The 14,141-nt window shown below is 43.8% G+C and overlaps 1 protein-coding gene across 2 annotated transcripts; it reads right to left on the reverse strand.

The window, feature by feature from the left end:
* Positions 1-1,083: 1,083 nt before the first annotated feature.
* Positions 1,084-12,620, reverse strand: LOC141008613 (protein NLRC3-like). 2 transcript variants are annotated; one of them, XM_073481055.1, is made up of 9 exons: positions 12,365-12,620; positions 11,905-12,040; positions 11,474-11,593; positions 10,774-10,952; positions 8,253-10,167; positions 7,015-7,188; positions 4,864-5,037; positions 3,035-3,208; positions 1,084-1,919 (listed from the first exon to the last, which is right to left on the reverse strand). In XM_073481055.1, exons 1-9 carry the CDS (start codon positions 12,468-12,470, stop codon positions 1,910-1,912), a joined length of 2,988 nt encoding a protein of 995 aa, XP_073337156.1. In that variant the 5' UTR covers positions 12,471-12,620; the 3' UTR covers positions 1,084-1,909. The 2 variants fall into 2 exon arrangements, with proteins under 2 accessions (XP_073337156.1, XP_073337155.1); XM_073481054.1 differs by having other exon boundaries at positions 11,905-12,456.
* Positions 12,621-14,141: the final 1,521 nt, after the last annotated feature.

Below are 14,141 nucleotides of genomic sequence, written 5' to 3' on the forward strand. Positions count from 1 at the left end.
AACAAACTCAATAATCAAACTGTCTTTGTGTTCATGACTGAATAAACTGAATCAACAAACTGACCTTAAAGGACAACACACTTTATACTGGTTCACTGTGTGTATCTGTGGCGGACCCTGCCACCTCTCTAGCTTCACACAGTGTTCTGGGACCTTATTTTCCTCTGAGAACAGCTGGTTTATTCACTGATGGAGAAAATACGTATTTCTGAGTTTGTGTTATTAACTCATTAATAATCAGTGAGTTTGGGTTTCTTCTCTAAAACTACATGTTGCCCCTTTAAAGTACTTTAAGTAACATTTTCACACACAAACCAGCCCAACGTCTGTAGATGTGTCCCTGAAACAATGAGTCAACTAATCACAGTCACTTTACAGACAATGAATGAGCAACTATTTTAATTTGTATTATAAAAACATTTGATGGTTTTCAGCTCCACAAATGTGAAGATTTGCTGCTTCACCTTTTAGTCACAGGGGACATTTTTTCTGCTCTGATGCTTTTATTTTGTAGACTTTAAGTTCATTTCCTGATTAAACTGATATACTTTCACTTAGGCAACATTTTCAGTGCCGGACTTTAACTTTGAAGAGGGTTTTTTTTTTACAGAGCTGTATCAGTACTTTTACCTGAGTAAAGTATCTGAATACTTCCTCATCACTGACAGCCGTCATATCTGTCATGCTGTTAATACACTCAGTTATGAGGTACAACTAAATTAATGCAGTTTAACTTTAAAAGCATAAAGTTGTTAATGGAGTGGTGAAGTAACGAGTCCTAAAACCTGGAAATCAGTTTGCATTTCTGCACATCTGCTTCCCTCGTCTCAAAGTTGATGAGTTGTTGAATGTGTTTTCAGTTAAAAGCCTGAAATAAGGTGTGTGGTTACCACAGGCTGAAGATGTCTCCACCTTCTGCTCTACCACAGAAAATACATCATTAAATGTCCAACAGTTTATGTATAAAGCGCTCACGTGTCTTAAAAACACACCATCACCTTCAGTAAACTTGAGGATTTCTCTGGTTTGAACATTGTTGTAATGTAAGAACACAACTCAACAACATAAAGAACAAAGGTCGAGTCGTTCTGAGACATTTTAATGCAGAAATGTTACATATTACATCTTTAAATGAAGTTGAACTCGTTTATGATGACATTTAATTTTGTACCAAATGCAGTCAGAGAGAAATCGTTCACATCATGGGTTCAGTTAAACCTCAGTGAGGCGACACAATGGAAACGGTGACATCTGCTGGCAGGAAGCAGCTCCACAACATGAACGCTGGTGAGAAGAACGGCTTCAACACCGACCTCAGAGGGGAGAAACATCCACAGGTTGACTTCATGTGTGTGTTGATCATGTGATGTGTAAACCAGCAGGGTCGCACGTTCAACTGGAGTTCACTGATGCTGCAGGAAACATGATGATCAAACTGGTGTCACGTCTAAAACGTTCCCCTCAAGTACAACGTCAGGCTACAAGTGACACACGGACACTGAGGTTTAACTGTAACGTATGAAAATAGCTCATTAAATATATATTTGAAAAGTATAAACACGTTCTAGTTCTGGTTCTGAACGTCTGTTTGGACTGGATGGATTTGTTTGTGTTCTTGTTAAATCCAGGGGGCAGTAGGGAGGGCAGTCAGTGGCCCAACACATGGAGCTGGATGCTGGACTTGGTGACAGTGGAGCTGATCTCAGAGCAGTTCAGACTGCAGCACTGACAGTCGTCTCCACGTGTTGTGATTGGTCCGTCAGTCACTGCTGGATGAAGCTCTCCTCTCCACTCCACCTCCCAGTAACACGGCCCAGTCAGAGCCTCTCCACCCACCAGCTGATGGTGCTGCTTCAACCTCTCTGGATCATCAGGACACAGCTGATCCTCTCAACACCTCCACCTTTCATCACTGCCACCTGATGAGAGAAGCAGAGAGAGCAGCAGACACATGAGTGTTGACAGAGACTCCCTCCATCAGCTGTCAGTCAGTGATATAAAGACCAGCAGGACTTCAGGCCTGTTCAGACCACAAGTGGAGCGGCTGTGTAGCGTAGCCAGCTTCCTTTCAGCTCATGTTAACGTGTTGGAGTGAAGCTCACAGGTTTACTCTGCAGGTTTCACTCAAGTACACAGTGAAATAAACTGTAGAGAGTCCCTGAACGCATCATCACTGCAGAAACACTTTGATGATGATTGACTGCTGTTAAAAACCAGAGTCTCAGTCACACCTGAATATTTCATCTGCTTTGAAACATTACAAATATGTAAATATGGAGTCTGCTGTAAAATGTGTGGAGCAAACAAAAGACAGATGGACGGATGAATATATGATGTTAAAGCTCCTACATGTTCACACACAGACTGACAGTCCAACATCAGCTGGTTACTGGACTTCAGCACAGCTTCTGCTCTGTACAAACACCACATGGTTACTAAATGTAATGATGGTTCTCTGAAATCAGAGCAGTGATTTGCAGGCTTCAGTCAGACTGATCTGTACGGTGGCCCTGAAGGTCCAAACACATCAACATCTCACATCACAGAAAAGGTGGGACAGTGTTCTTGTCTGTAATTAGACAGAACCCGAGTCCCTGTGGACAGTTTGATGTTTTGTGAAATGTTGTTGTGTTTTGAGCTTCAGGGCCACCGTAGACCTGAGAGCTGTGACACAGATCAGCTGATCAGCTCTTTAGTGTTTTAGAGAGATCACGTTTGATGGATGAGGACGACTGTCTCTACACATCCTGTGATGCTGTCAGCTGTGATCCAGCTTTACTTCCTGTAGACATGAACACAACAACAACAGTCGTCTTCACATCAACTCAACACGAGATCACAACGAGCTTCTGGCTCGTCTGATTGGCTGACTGCTCTCTCTCTGTCTTTCTGTCCAATCATGAAGCCTGTCACCGTTCTCCTCTCACAGCTTCACTGAGGAAAACAGGAAATACTGGATCTTTACTTTGATACTGACTGTGTTCAGTACAATACTGCTGAAACCAGCGTGGACTGACTCCAACCCTCTACTGACCTCAGAGTCTCCAGTCGACAGTGTGGACTGTCCTCCAGATCAGACAGCGGCTTCACGTCTGAATCCTGCAGGTTGTTTCCCCACAGGTCCAGCTCTCTCAGGTGGGAGGGGTTGGACTTCAGAGCTGAGGCCAGAGAAGCACAGCTGATCTCTGACAAACTGCAGCTCCTCAATCTGAATAAAGAATAAATGATGAAGATAAAAATCAATTTATGATCCAATCAGATGTGTTCAGGTTTAAATGTGCAGCTCAACATCACTGTGTCCTAATTAAGGGCGGTCCGATTGTTATCAGACGATATTGGTTCTGAATAGTTTGATGGGCGGTCTCTAAAAGGACCAATCAGAAGAGCCGATCAGATAAACACAGGAGACAGTTTGTCTTTAACACATGCAGCATGGAGAGAAGAGCCACAGTGCTCTCTGCAGTCTGCAGGTGGTCTTGACTTCTACACAGCAGAACAGTGGTTACAGACTTTATGACAGTTGTTACCCAGGCCTTCCCCAAGGCAGTGACCCTCTGATGTTTGACTGGACAATAAGTGTCATCCTAGCTGCTTCCTGTCATCATCCTCATCTGAACTCCTGACCTGTTCTGTCCCTGACAACTCCCCACAGCTCAGGTGAAGGGAATCTCCCCTCCTCTCACATCCTCACATCTTCTCTACCATACATTGATATTTGAGTCCAACACTGTTTCATTCCCACCAGTTAGAACAGTGTGTAACTAAAGTGGCCTGTAAAGACGGACTAGTGAGTAGATGAGTCTCCGTGTTCGCTGTGAGGACGTTTAATGTCCCCGACAACCTCTGTGGTTTCATTTAGACACTTGTTAGCAACCGCTAACCGTTTTTAACACATGAAGAGCTTCATAATTAAACTGTGGACATTTAATGATGGATTTTATGTTGGAGAACAAAACGTGTAAATATGTTCAGCCTGTGGTGACCACACACCTTATTTCACACATTTACCTGAAGACACATTCAACTAACTCACAGACTGTAACAGGATGTGCTAACATGCTAACATGCTAACATGTTTCTGGTTCAGGACTACAGACTACACCTCTCTATAGGGAGGGGAAGCCCCGCCCCTTCAGGTGACCTCATGGACCTTATTTCAGTCAGAAAGTGTCTGTTTGTTGTAAATAAAGTCAAATCTCATGTAGTTTTGTGTTAAAGCGCTCAGTGAACTACTTGGTCTCACTCAACATACGTCACCAACAGCAACATGGCCGCCGCCTCAACACAGAAGAAGGTCTGGTCACACTGACAGCTGCAGTTATGTGAAAGGAGAGTTGGTCAGTTCTGTGAGCTGCTGATATTCAGGACGACTCTACAAGGTTTCAGTCAGCGTTAAACCAGACGTCACTTAACCACTGTCGGCTGTGTCGTCTTTATAATTACAGATTTTCACTCTTATATTTTATTAGTTTGACGACAAACTGAGACTTTCTGGAGAAAATGTTTCTTTTAAACTGACAAACATCATATGTGAGATTCATGACACAATTCAAACCAGAGCAGAAAATTATTTGTGTCATTTTTTCTGAAATCAGGTCCCAGGTGGTCGACCAGAGGGGGCGTGGCTTCACCTGTCTATTGTGGATCATCGTCATGGTGACATCATCCTGTCAACACAACATTCACCCACCTGTTCACATCAACACAGATTAATAACATGCTGCTGATCTCAGTCAGGTCTGGAGTCATAGTGTGTGTGTGTGTGTGTGTGTGTGTGTGTGTGTGTGTGAACTGAAGGAAATTGAAAAACTTCTGTTCGAGATTTAAATTTAATATAAACAGAGAAAAAACACATGAACTGACCCCAGAGTCTCCAGTCGACAGTTTGGACTCTCCAGTCCAGCACACAGACGCTTCACTGCTGAATCATTCAGGTCGTTGTGACTCAGGTCCAGATGTCTCAGGTGGGAGGGGTTGGACTTCAGAGCTGAGGCCAGAGAAGCACAGCTGATCTCTGACAAACTGCAGTAACTCAATCTGAATAAAGAATAAATGAAGTGAGTTTAGAAAACAATGTTCCTGCTTGAAATCATTCAGAGTTTAATCATCTGTTCAGAGCTGAACACGTTTAGAAAATGAAGCTCCAAACACCTGAACCCAACAGCTGCAGGTTCAACACTGTCAGACACACAAAGTGAAACAGAGCTCTCATTAATATTAATGACAACGTGCTGCTGCTTCAATAAAGACGTCGTGACTCCACCTCTTAAACTCTGCAGCTCCACCAGAGGCTCCATCTGTACAAACTCATGTTGTGCAGCCAAACACAAACCAACAGGAACTGACTGAAGATCTGATTCTGCTGTTTCAGATCAAAATCATCCTGAGTTTAATATTTCAGTCAGTATAAACGTCACATGTCATCATAAAGCTTCTGTTTGTTATTGTCTGACAGAGAAGAAAACACTGCTTTCTGTTTTTATTCACAGAAGCACGAAGGACTCAAATGATTCAGAGTTCAGAGAGAATCAACCAGTGATGAACGTTTAATGTTATATTACATCTGTTTAAATATGAAGCTGAACAAGACGCTCAGAGTCCATCAGCATCAAATCTATGAGGTCAGATCCCCGTCAGACCTGATGACATGAAAACTAAGACTCACAGTTTGGAATAATGTTGTGAAAGTGTGAACAAAGGTTTCAAATAAATATTAAAATGTGACTGAAACATGTGAAAACAACAGTAACATGTCTGAAATAATGCGTCACATTTATAATTGACATCAGCAGCGTAATATGTTCAATGTTATAAAGTTTGTCTTCAGAGTTTCAGACAGTCAACACATGCAGCGAGTTCAATCAGAGATGACATTAAATTACATTCATGTGTCTTTTGTCCAGCGTGACTTTACCATCATCAAAGATTCAACACTTTCTATCCAGAGATTTAAATGTGAGTGGGGCCGCACCTTTCTGATGTCAGACTAGGACGCTGTGTCCAACAGTGTCTGTCACTTTAAACCCAACAGCACAACATTAACACACACCTCACTGTGTGATTGGTCACCTGAGTGCAGGTGAGAAAGGAGGCGGGGCTTAAACTTCTCTCTCAGCTCTTTGTTCATTTGTTCCACAACTATTTCTGTCACTGTTCATATGAACACCTGAGTGAAACACTGTGAATGTCTTCAGGAGAGACTGTCTGAACATGTGACACCTTTTCTCCACATTTAAACCATCGCTGTGTCTCCAGCAGCTCTTCACTCCACCTTCGGCTGTTTGGACCAGCTGTGAACACTCTGAGCTCCAGATGTGTTCAGACAACACGTCGCACCACTGAGCTTCTTTCTACAAATATCCGAGCCAGCGGCTCTTAAAGAAAACCAGTTGAGTGGATTTGCAAACAGAAGTGAGTCCAACATCCTGCTTCTGTCCGCTGATGCACAGTGAGCACGAGAGCCAGGTGACCTCTGAAGCTGCCTCTGGTGCACAACTGACCACAGTTACTGAGAAGAATTATTTCAGAGCTCCAGCACCGATCCATCTCATTCCTACTCGCTGAGGAGATGACGTGAAGGACGCTGCAGAGGAATTATGGGATTGTTCCCAGGGAATTGTGGGACTTGTTGTTGGATGTACGGACTCTAAGCAGCCTGGGACGTCATTTTAATCACACGACAGACTTCAACGACCAAACAGAAACGTTCTACACCATCGATCCACCTTCAGCACAGACGAGCAGCTCTGACTCACACACATAGAAGCTGTGATCAAAGCACAGATCTTCATCACCACTGTCATCTCCATCAACACACAGCTGACTGACTGTGAGCTTCATCCTCCATCATCTTCATCACTGATCAGACGTGCACTGAGCTGAGTGTGTGTGTGTGTGTGTGTGTGTGTGTGTGTGTGTGTGTGTGTGTGTGTGTGTGTGAGAACTGAAGGAAATTTAAAACTTCTGTTCGAGATTTAAATTGAATATAAACAGAGAAAAAACACATGAACTGACCTCAGAGTCTCCAGTCGACAGTTTGGACTCTCCAGTGCAGCACACAGACGCTTCACTGCTGAATCCTTCAGGTTGTTGAGAATCAGGTGCAGATGTCTCAGGTGGGAGGGGTTGGACTTCAGAGCTGAGGCGACGACTTCACAGTGAGTCTCTGAGAGTCGACAGTTCATCAGTCTGTGAATACAGATAATAAAACATTTAAATGTGATAAAATCTGACTCTTTACTATGAAAACAGACTCTAAACATTTTGCATCACAAAGCACATGAACATGAGCAGCTGCAGCTCAGCTGCTCAGTTGTTCAGCTGAGCTGCTCAGTCACTGATCACAAGGTTTGTAGTTTGAAACTTGAGCTCCTCCGCTCCACATGAGCCTCCAGACTTTGAGCTGCCTGAGGAGATCAGCTGGGCTCAATCAGTGGCCCATTTTAAATCCCCTCAAAACACACCTGTATAAAACGGCTTTTAACGGCTGATTCTGATGATTTCATCTTTGTGTGATTTTGGTTTGACATATTTGTGTTTGTCCGTTTCCTTCATTCTGCTGTCTTTATATTTACATCTGTAATTGTCCCTGTAATACTTTTCTTGTGACTCTTTCATTGTTGTGCTGTTTTATTTGTGTCCAACAAACTGATGTTACTGCTTTTAAAGTGCCATATAAATAAACACAAACACATGTTGAAGTGTCCTTGAGGGAAATAATGAACCAGAAATGACAGTTTAGGACAAAAGTGTTGAAATAAGTGAGACGTGAACGTGTCAGATGTTAGTTTACAGGCTGCTGTGATTTATATTGGTTCAGCTTCATGTTCACATGATGATCAGTGAACTGTGAAGTCACTGTAGGTTGTAACTGCACTCGTATGTATTGACTCAGTTATGTGTTTGTGTGTATTGTCTCAGTCTTTGATGCATTTTATTCTGTCGCTCCATCTGCTTTTCATCTCCCATTTCATTCATTTAATGCCTCCCACTGCACAAACACAAGAATTACAACTAAACATTGTGTTATTATCATTTTAGGAGCTGAAGGTTTTGGAAACAAGACAACTTCATGTCATTTCTGCTCTGAGCTCGGTGACGATCATTGATTCAATCAGCAGGTTTAATACTTGTTTTGGTAAACGTGTATAGTGTCGAGCTTTTATATTATTCATGTGTGTAAAGTGTTGATCTTTAATACTGAAGGCTTCAGCTTCACCTCACTTTATAATGTTTAACACATCTGGACTTACAGAGCCTTTCTACAGTTCCTCACAGCTGGAATCAGTCTCTGTCGTCCCTGTTCTGATGTTCTGTACTTGTACAAGTCCAACTCATCCAGAACCTCCTCTGACATCTGCAGCATGTAGGCCAGAGCTGAGCAGTCAAACACAGAGAGGTTCTTCTCTGATCTGTTCTCTGACTTCAGGAACTCTTGGATCTCCTGATGGACTGAGTGGTCGTTCATCTCCATCAGACAGTGGAAGATGTTGATGCTTCTGTCAGGAGAGATCTCATCACTGTTCATCTCCTTCAGGTTGTTGATGGCTCTCTGGATGATTTCTGGACTGTTGTCTGTCTGACCCAGCAGACCTGCTAAGAGTCTCTGGTTGGACTTCAGAGAGAGGCCATGAAGGAAGCGAACAAACAGGTCCAGGTGGCCATTTTTACTGTCGAGGGATTTCTTCATGGCGCTCCTCAGGAAGACATCCAGGGATGGGCAACAGATCTCATGGTCATCAACACTTCCAACAAAAAACGTAGAAATCTTCTCAAGAAAAGACTTTGGTTCTGAGTCCCTGTGTTTGTAGTATTTTCCTGTGAAGTCCTTCAGCACCTCTGTGTTCCTGTTGGTGTGACAGTGGAGCATGTAGACTGCAGCCAGAAACTCCTGAACGCTCAGATGAACAAAGCAGTAGACTGTTTTCTGGAAGATCACACTCTCTCTTCTGAAGATCTCTGTACAAACTCCTGAGTACACCGAGGCCTCTGTGACATTAAGACCACACCGCTCCAGGTCTTCTTGGTAGAACATGATGTTTCCTGTCTCCAGATGTTCAAACGCCAGCCTCCCCAGCTTCAGAAGAACTTCCCTGTCAGCCTCCGTCAGCTCCTGTGGACTCTCACGTCCCTCATCGTACTTCTGCTTCTTCCTCTTTGTCTGAACCAGCAGGAAGTGTGAGTACATGTCAGTCAGGGTCTTGGGCAGCTCTCCTCTCTGGCCTGTAGTCAACATGTGGTCCAGAACTGTAGCAGTGATCCAGCAGAAGACTGGGATCAGACACATGATGTGGAGGCTCCTGGAGGTCTTGATGTGTGAGATGACTCTGCTGGACAGATCTTCATCACTGAACCTCCTCCTGAAGTACTCCTCCTTCTGGGCGTCAGTGAAGCCTCGTACTTCTGTTACCCTGTCGACACGTGAAGGAGGGATCTGATTGGCTGCTGCAGGTCGGGAAGTTATCCAGACGAGAGCCGAGGGAAGCAGCTTCCCCTCGATGAGGTTTGTCAGCAGGACGCTGACTGATGACTCCTGTGTGACATCAGACACGACCTTCCTCTTCTTGAAATCCAGTGAAAGTCTGCTTTCATCCAGGCCGTCAAAGATGAACAGAAGTTTACAGACAGCGAGCTTCTCTGCTGTCACCTTCTGTAATGTTGGATGGAAAACATGGAGCAGCCTGAGAAGACTGTACTGCTCATCTCTGATCAGGTTCAGCTCCCTGAACGACAGCAGAACCAGCAGACGGACATCTTGGTTTTCGGAGCCCTCGGCCCAGTCCAGAGTGAACTTCAGCACCGAGAAGGTTTTTCCAACTCCAGCGACGCCGTTGGTCAGAACCACTCTGATGCGTCTCTGTTGGTCAGGTGAGGCTTTAAAGATGTCGCAGCACCTGATTGGATCGTCATGGAGGGCCTCCATCTTGGAAACTGTCTCAAGCTGCCTCACCTCATGTTGGGTATTAACCTCTTCACTCTGTCCCTCTGTGATGTAGAGCTCAGTGTAGATCCTGTTGAGGAGGGTTCCACTTCCTGTTCCATCACTTCCTGTTCCATCACTTCCTGTTCCATCACTTCCTGTTCCATCACTTCCTTCAGTCACACGTTCACATCTCCTCCTCAGACTGATCTTATGTTCATCTAAAACCTCCTGAAGACCAACATCCACTGAAAAGAGACAAATGTTGGAGAAACGTTGACAATCTGTGGATTATTTTCATGATCAATAACAATCCATCAGTATCAGAATATATAAAGTTTGAGTCTCTTCAGGTCTTTTCATTGACTTTGTGTGTAATCGAGACAATCTAGTAATTTGTCCTGGTGTTTGTCTGAATGCCTCCTGAGTCTCTAAATAAATGTAATGACATGTAGAAGGTGAGATGTTTAAAGCAACATTATGTAACTTTGTGAGGTTAAAGTAGCAGCTTCAGAGTCGTGTTGATGGTCCAGTGTGTTGTAACAGGTGAACGGTGTCTCTGTCACTTGTAGGATCGCAGCCTTACATACGTGTGGACTTCAACACGTAACACTGTGATGATGTCATGAGTTGTGTTTGTAGTCAGCACCTATATTACGTCTGACAAACTGTGACACACCTGGATTTGTTTTTACTACAGTGGTGTTGCACTCACAAACTGTGGGGGGCGCCAAATCACACAACGTGACAATTTCTACATAATGTGGCTTTAACATGTTCAGATGTTCAGTCTGACTCGGTACAGTTTGTCTCTGACTGTCTGTCCACAGTCCAGCTGTTGTTCTGGGTCTTACCTCCACACTGGGGACAGGAGGAGTCTCCTGGTGAAGCAGACTGGTCCCAGTCTGAGGTGATGCAGCGTCTGCAGAACCAGTGTCCACAGCTGGTAGAGACCGGATCCTTCAGGACGTCCTGACACCGAACACAGCAGGTGGGCTGCTTCTTCACAGAGACATGACTCCTCTTCCTCTCTCTGTGGACACATTTCTTTATAACTACAATGATTTGATGATTGTTGGTAAAAACATCCAGATTTGGTCGACGCTGCTGAGAAGCTCAGATGGTCACAGAGAAAAGTCAAAGTGTCGATACTTTTCAGCTTGAATTCAGCGTTTAGTCTGTCATGAAAATGATGTGTGAAGATTATCTCTCAGAACAAAACGTGTCAGTATCATAAACTTGTGTTTGTCACAGACATTATTTTCTGCAATAATCCAAAATCCAACTCAAACATCTCTCAGGCTTTTTGTGGAGGGAGCCAGAGCGACGCTGACTTCAGGTCAGCCTACAAAAACACGTCATGGTGACACCGATCTATTTCATCCTGGTGAGATCTGTTAGTGTCCTCCAGGATCTGACTGAGTTCAGACATGTTAGTGTTCAGGAGACTTTCAAAGAGTTTCTGTTAGTGTGTCTTCAGTCCTGGAGCCTGATGTTACTCTACAGCAAAACATTACCAGCAAACACTCAATGAGTCCGTCTCAGTCCTCTTACTTTGTGTCTGATGGTCCAGGTTCAGTACTGAAGAATGGAGGTTCACTTTTGGACCGGTCACTCTTCATAGAGGGACAGATGGATCCTGGAGACTCTGCTCTCTGTCTGCTGGACTGAACTCTGCAAACACCAACATGTTTTTATTCACATCACATGAATCCTTCATCAATAAAGTGATTTAAGAAGCTCTACACACACAAACTGCTGCTGCTGTGGATAAAAAGGAGGTTTCAAAGTTTCTGTTTGTCCTCTTAGATCAGATTACAGATTTATAGCAGACACACAGAGGAACATGAGGCGGAACAAGTCTTCAATATGGACAGAAAAGACATTTTAGTGGAAATTTGAACACATGAACACAAAATCAACTAAACAAACATGTGATCATCACTGAAACATGAGTCATATAAATGAGTTAGTATCAGTCTTACTTTGTGTCTGATGGTCCAGGTTCAGTACTGAAGAACAGAGGTTCACCTTTGGACCGGTCACTCTTCATAGAGGGACAGATGGATCCTGGAGACTCTGCTCGGTCCTCTTCCTCCACACAAACACTCATCTTCAGGTCTGAGAGGTGAAACATGAACTGTGAGCTCAGAACACACACACACACACACACACACAACACACACACACACACACACACACACACACACACACACACAGTATACAGTACCATAGAGCAGGTCAGGGTTCTGGTCTTCACCTCTGGGCTCCTCGTCTTTAGTTACAGTAGTTTGAATGTGTGTTATTCAGCCTCTCAGGACTTTGTGTCCACAGAAGAATCAAAGTGTTGAGTTTATTCTAACATGTGTTTCCTCTACAGTCCACAGACACACACGGACTCACACTCTCACAGTCACATCAGAAACACGTTGTTTGAACACTCACCTGCTTCACACTTCACTTCTCCTGCTCCGTCTTCTTCTGTCTGCTCTGATCTCAAAATGGAGTCTGAGGACTGAACACTTTCACTTTCAGCCTCCTTCCTGTTCATGAGTCTGGGTCACATGATCAGTGTTGCTCCTCGGGGTTCTGACTTCTGAGCTTTGTGGGTCTAATAAGGAACCGGGAGTGACTGGAGGAGCGGAGACAGATGACTAACACCGGCATTAAAGGCGTCTCCACATGGGACTGACTGACCTCTTGTACTCGGGTCTCTGTGCAGATACACAGCTGCATCTCAGAGACGAAACGATATCAAAGAAAGACTTATAATCATGTGTAACGTTTGCCGAATTAACAAGTAGGTCCAAACAGTCCAGAATGTGTTGTATACAGCATTTCACACAGCTCACACAGTTTCTCCTGACGCGATGACTCTAGAAAATGAGCATTTCTTAAGGGAGTCTGGTGACAACGACGCTGAAGTTTGCATCAGATGCACAGCTTCTTATTGACCAGTAGATGGCGCTGTTCAGTCGGGTTCAGCCCAGTTCACGGACTGGAAACCGTCATAAATGTGGGAGGTGAAATGAACCGGTCTGTAACTGCTCTACAATCCTAAACTTTGATCATTTAAACTCCAGCGTTTGTTCTTCTTGTCTCGCTGGTGGTAACTGAGTTCAGTCTTATTTCCTGCCTATTGGTTCTGGTTCTACTGGCTCAGTGTTAAAAGCCTCAGAAACACTCCAGTGTGACAGGAGACATCACAGGGTGTGATAATCCTGACTTTTATTCATATTTACTGCAGCATTTATCTCCTGTTCACCGAAAAACCTCGATTATATTTGTGAAATGACAAAAAAAAAAGGGCCATTTCACTGCTTTTTTTTGACATCTAGAACACAAGGTCCAGATCAAAAACCGGTATACTAAGAATCATCAAGTGTGGACTGTCAGCCAATTACAGACCGGTTCATTGTATATTTCATTCTCATTTCATCACCTTTACCAAAGGGGACTGTCATTATATCATCATTTCACTTCAGTGCTCTCTCATCACCCTCTACACCAACATGAGCAGGAACCCAACAAAACTGCACATTAAGTCCAAGTCTTTGTGGTGTCAGCAGCATCATCATTTATATTTCCATCAACAGATCCTCTCTGACTGTTTCTTTTGAATTCAAGCTTTCCAGAGCTGCAGCTGAATCTGAGCAGATGACAGCTCTCTCAGGCTTCACCTCCTCCATCCACTGCATCCCTAAAATTACAGCAGTGAGTTCTGCTGTAAACAAGATAATCCAGTATTAATTCTTTTGCATGTGACGACATCAGACTCCGGTATGAAAACTCTCTGGCTCTTTGGATCCATCAGTAATTATTGGTATGAAGTTATAATAATGCCAAGAGTCCAATATGACCCTCATTTCTTTTAATCCATTCAGGCTTCTGGTCCACAAGTTGTAAGTCCACATTGTGCACTGGAAATATGGAGGAACATTACCCCAAACAACATTTGGCCCAAACTCTAACTTATTTATACCATATTCTCCTGCCACTGAATTCATATGGCAGCCACATCCTTCACCTTTTCACTGCTGCGAGTCCTCCCAGTAATCACTGACCACCTTAGCACGACCCTGAGGAACACCATTTACTATATCAGCCTCTTCTGACACAACATCTCCAACTTTAACACAGAACGTCCTGTTAGATAGGAAACCCAGAACCCAGTTATCCAGCTGACCACCAACACACATTTTAATCAGGAGTTGTTTTCTCT

This window comes from Pagrus major, chromosome 14 (genome assembly GCF_040436345.1).
Source record: "Pagrus major chromosome 14, Pma_NU_1.0".
Taxonomy (NCBI): Eukaryota; Metazoa; Chordata; class Actinopteri; order Spariformes; family Sparidae; genus Pagrus; species Pagrus major.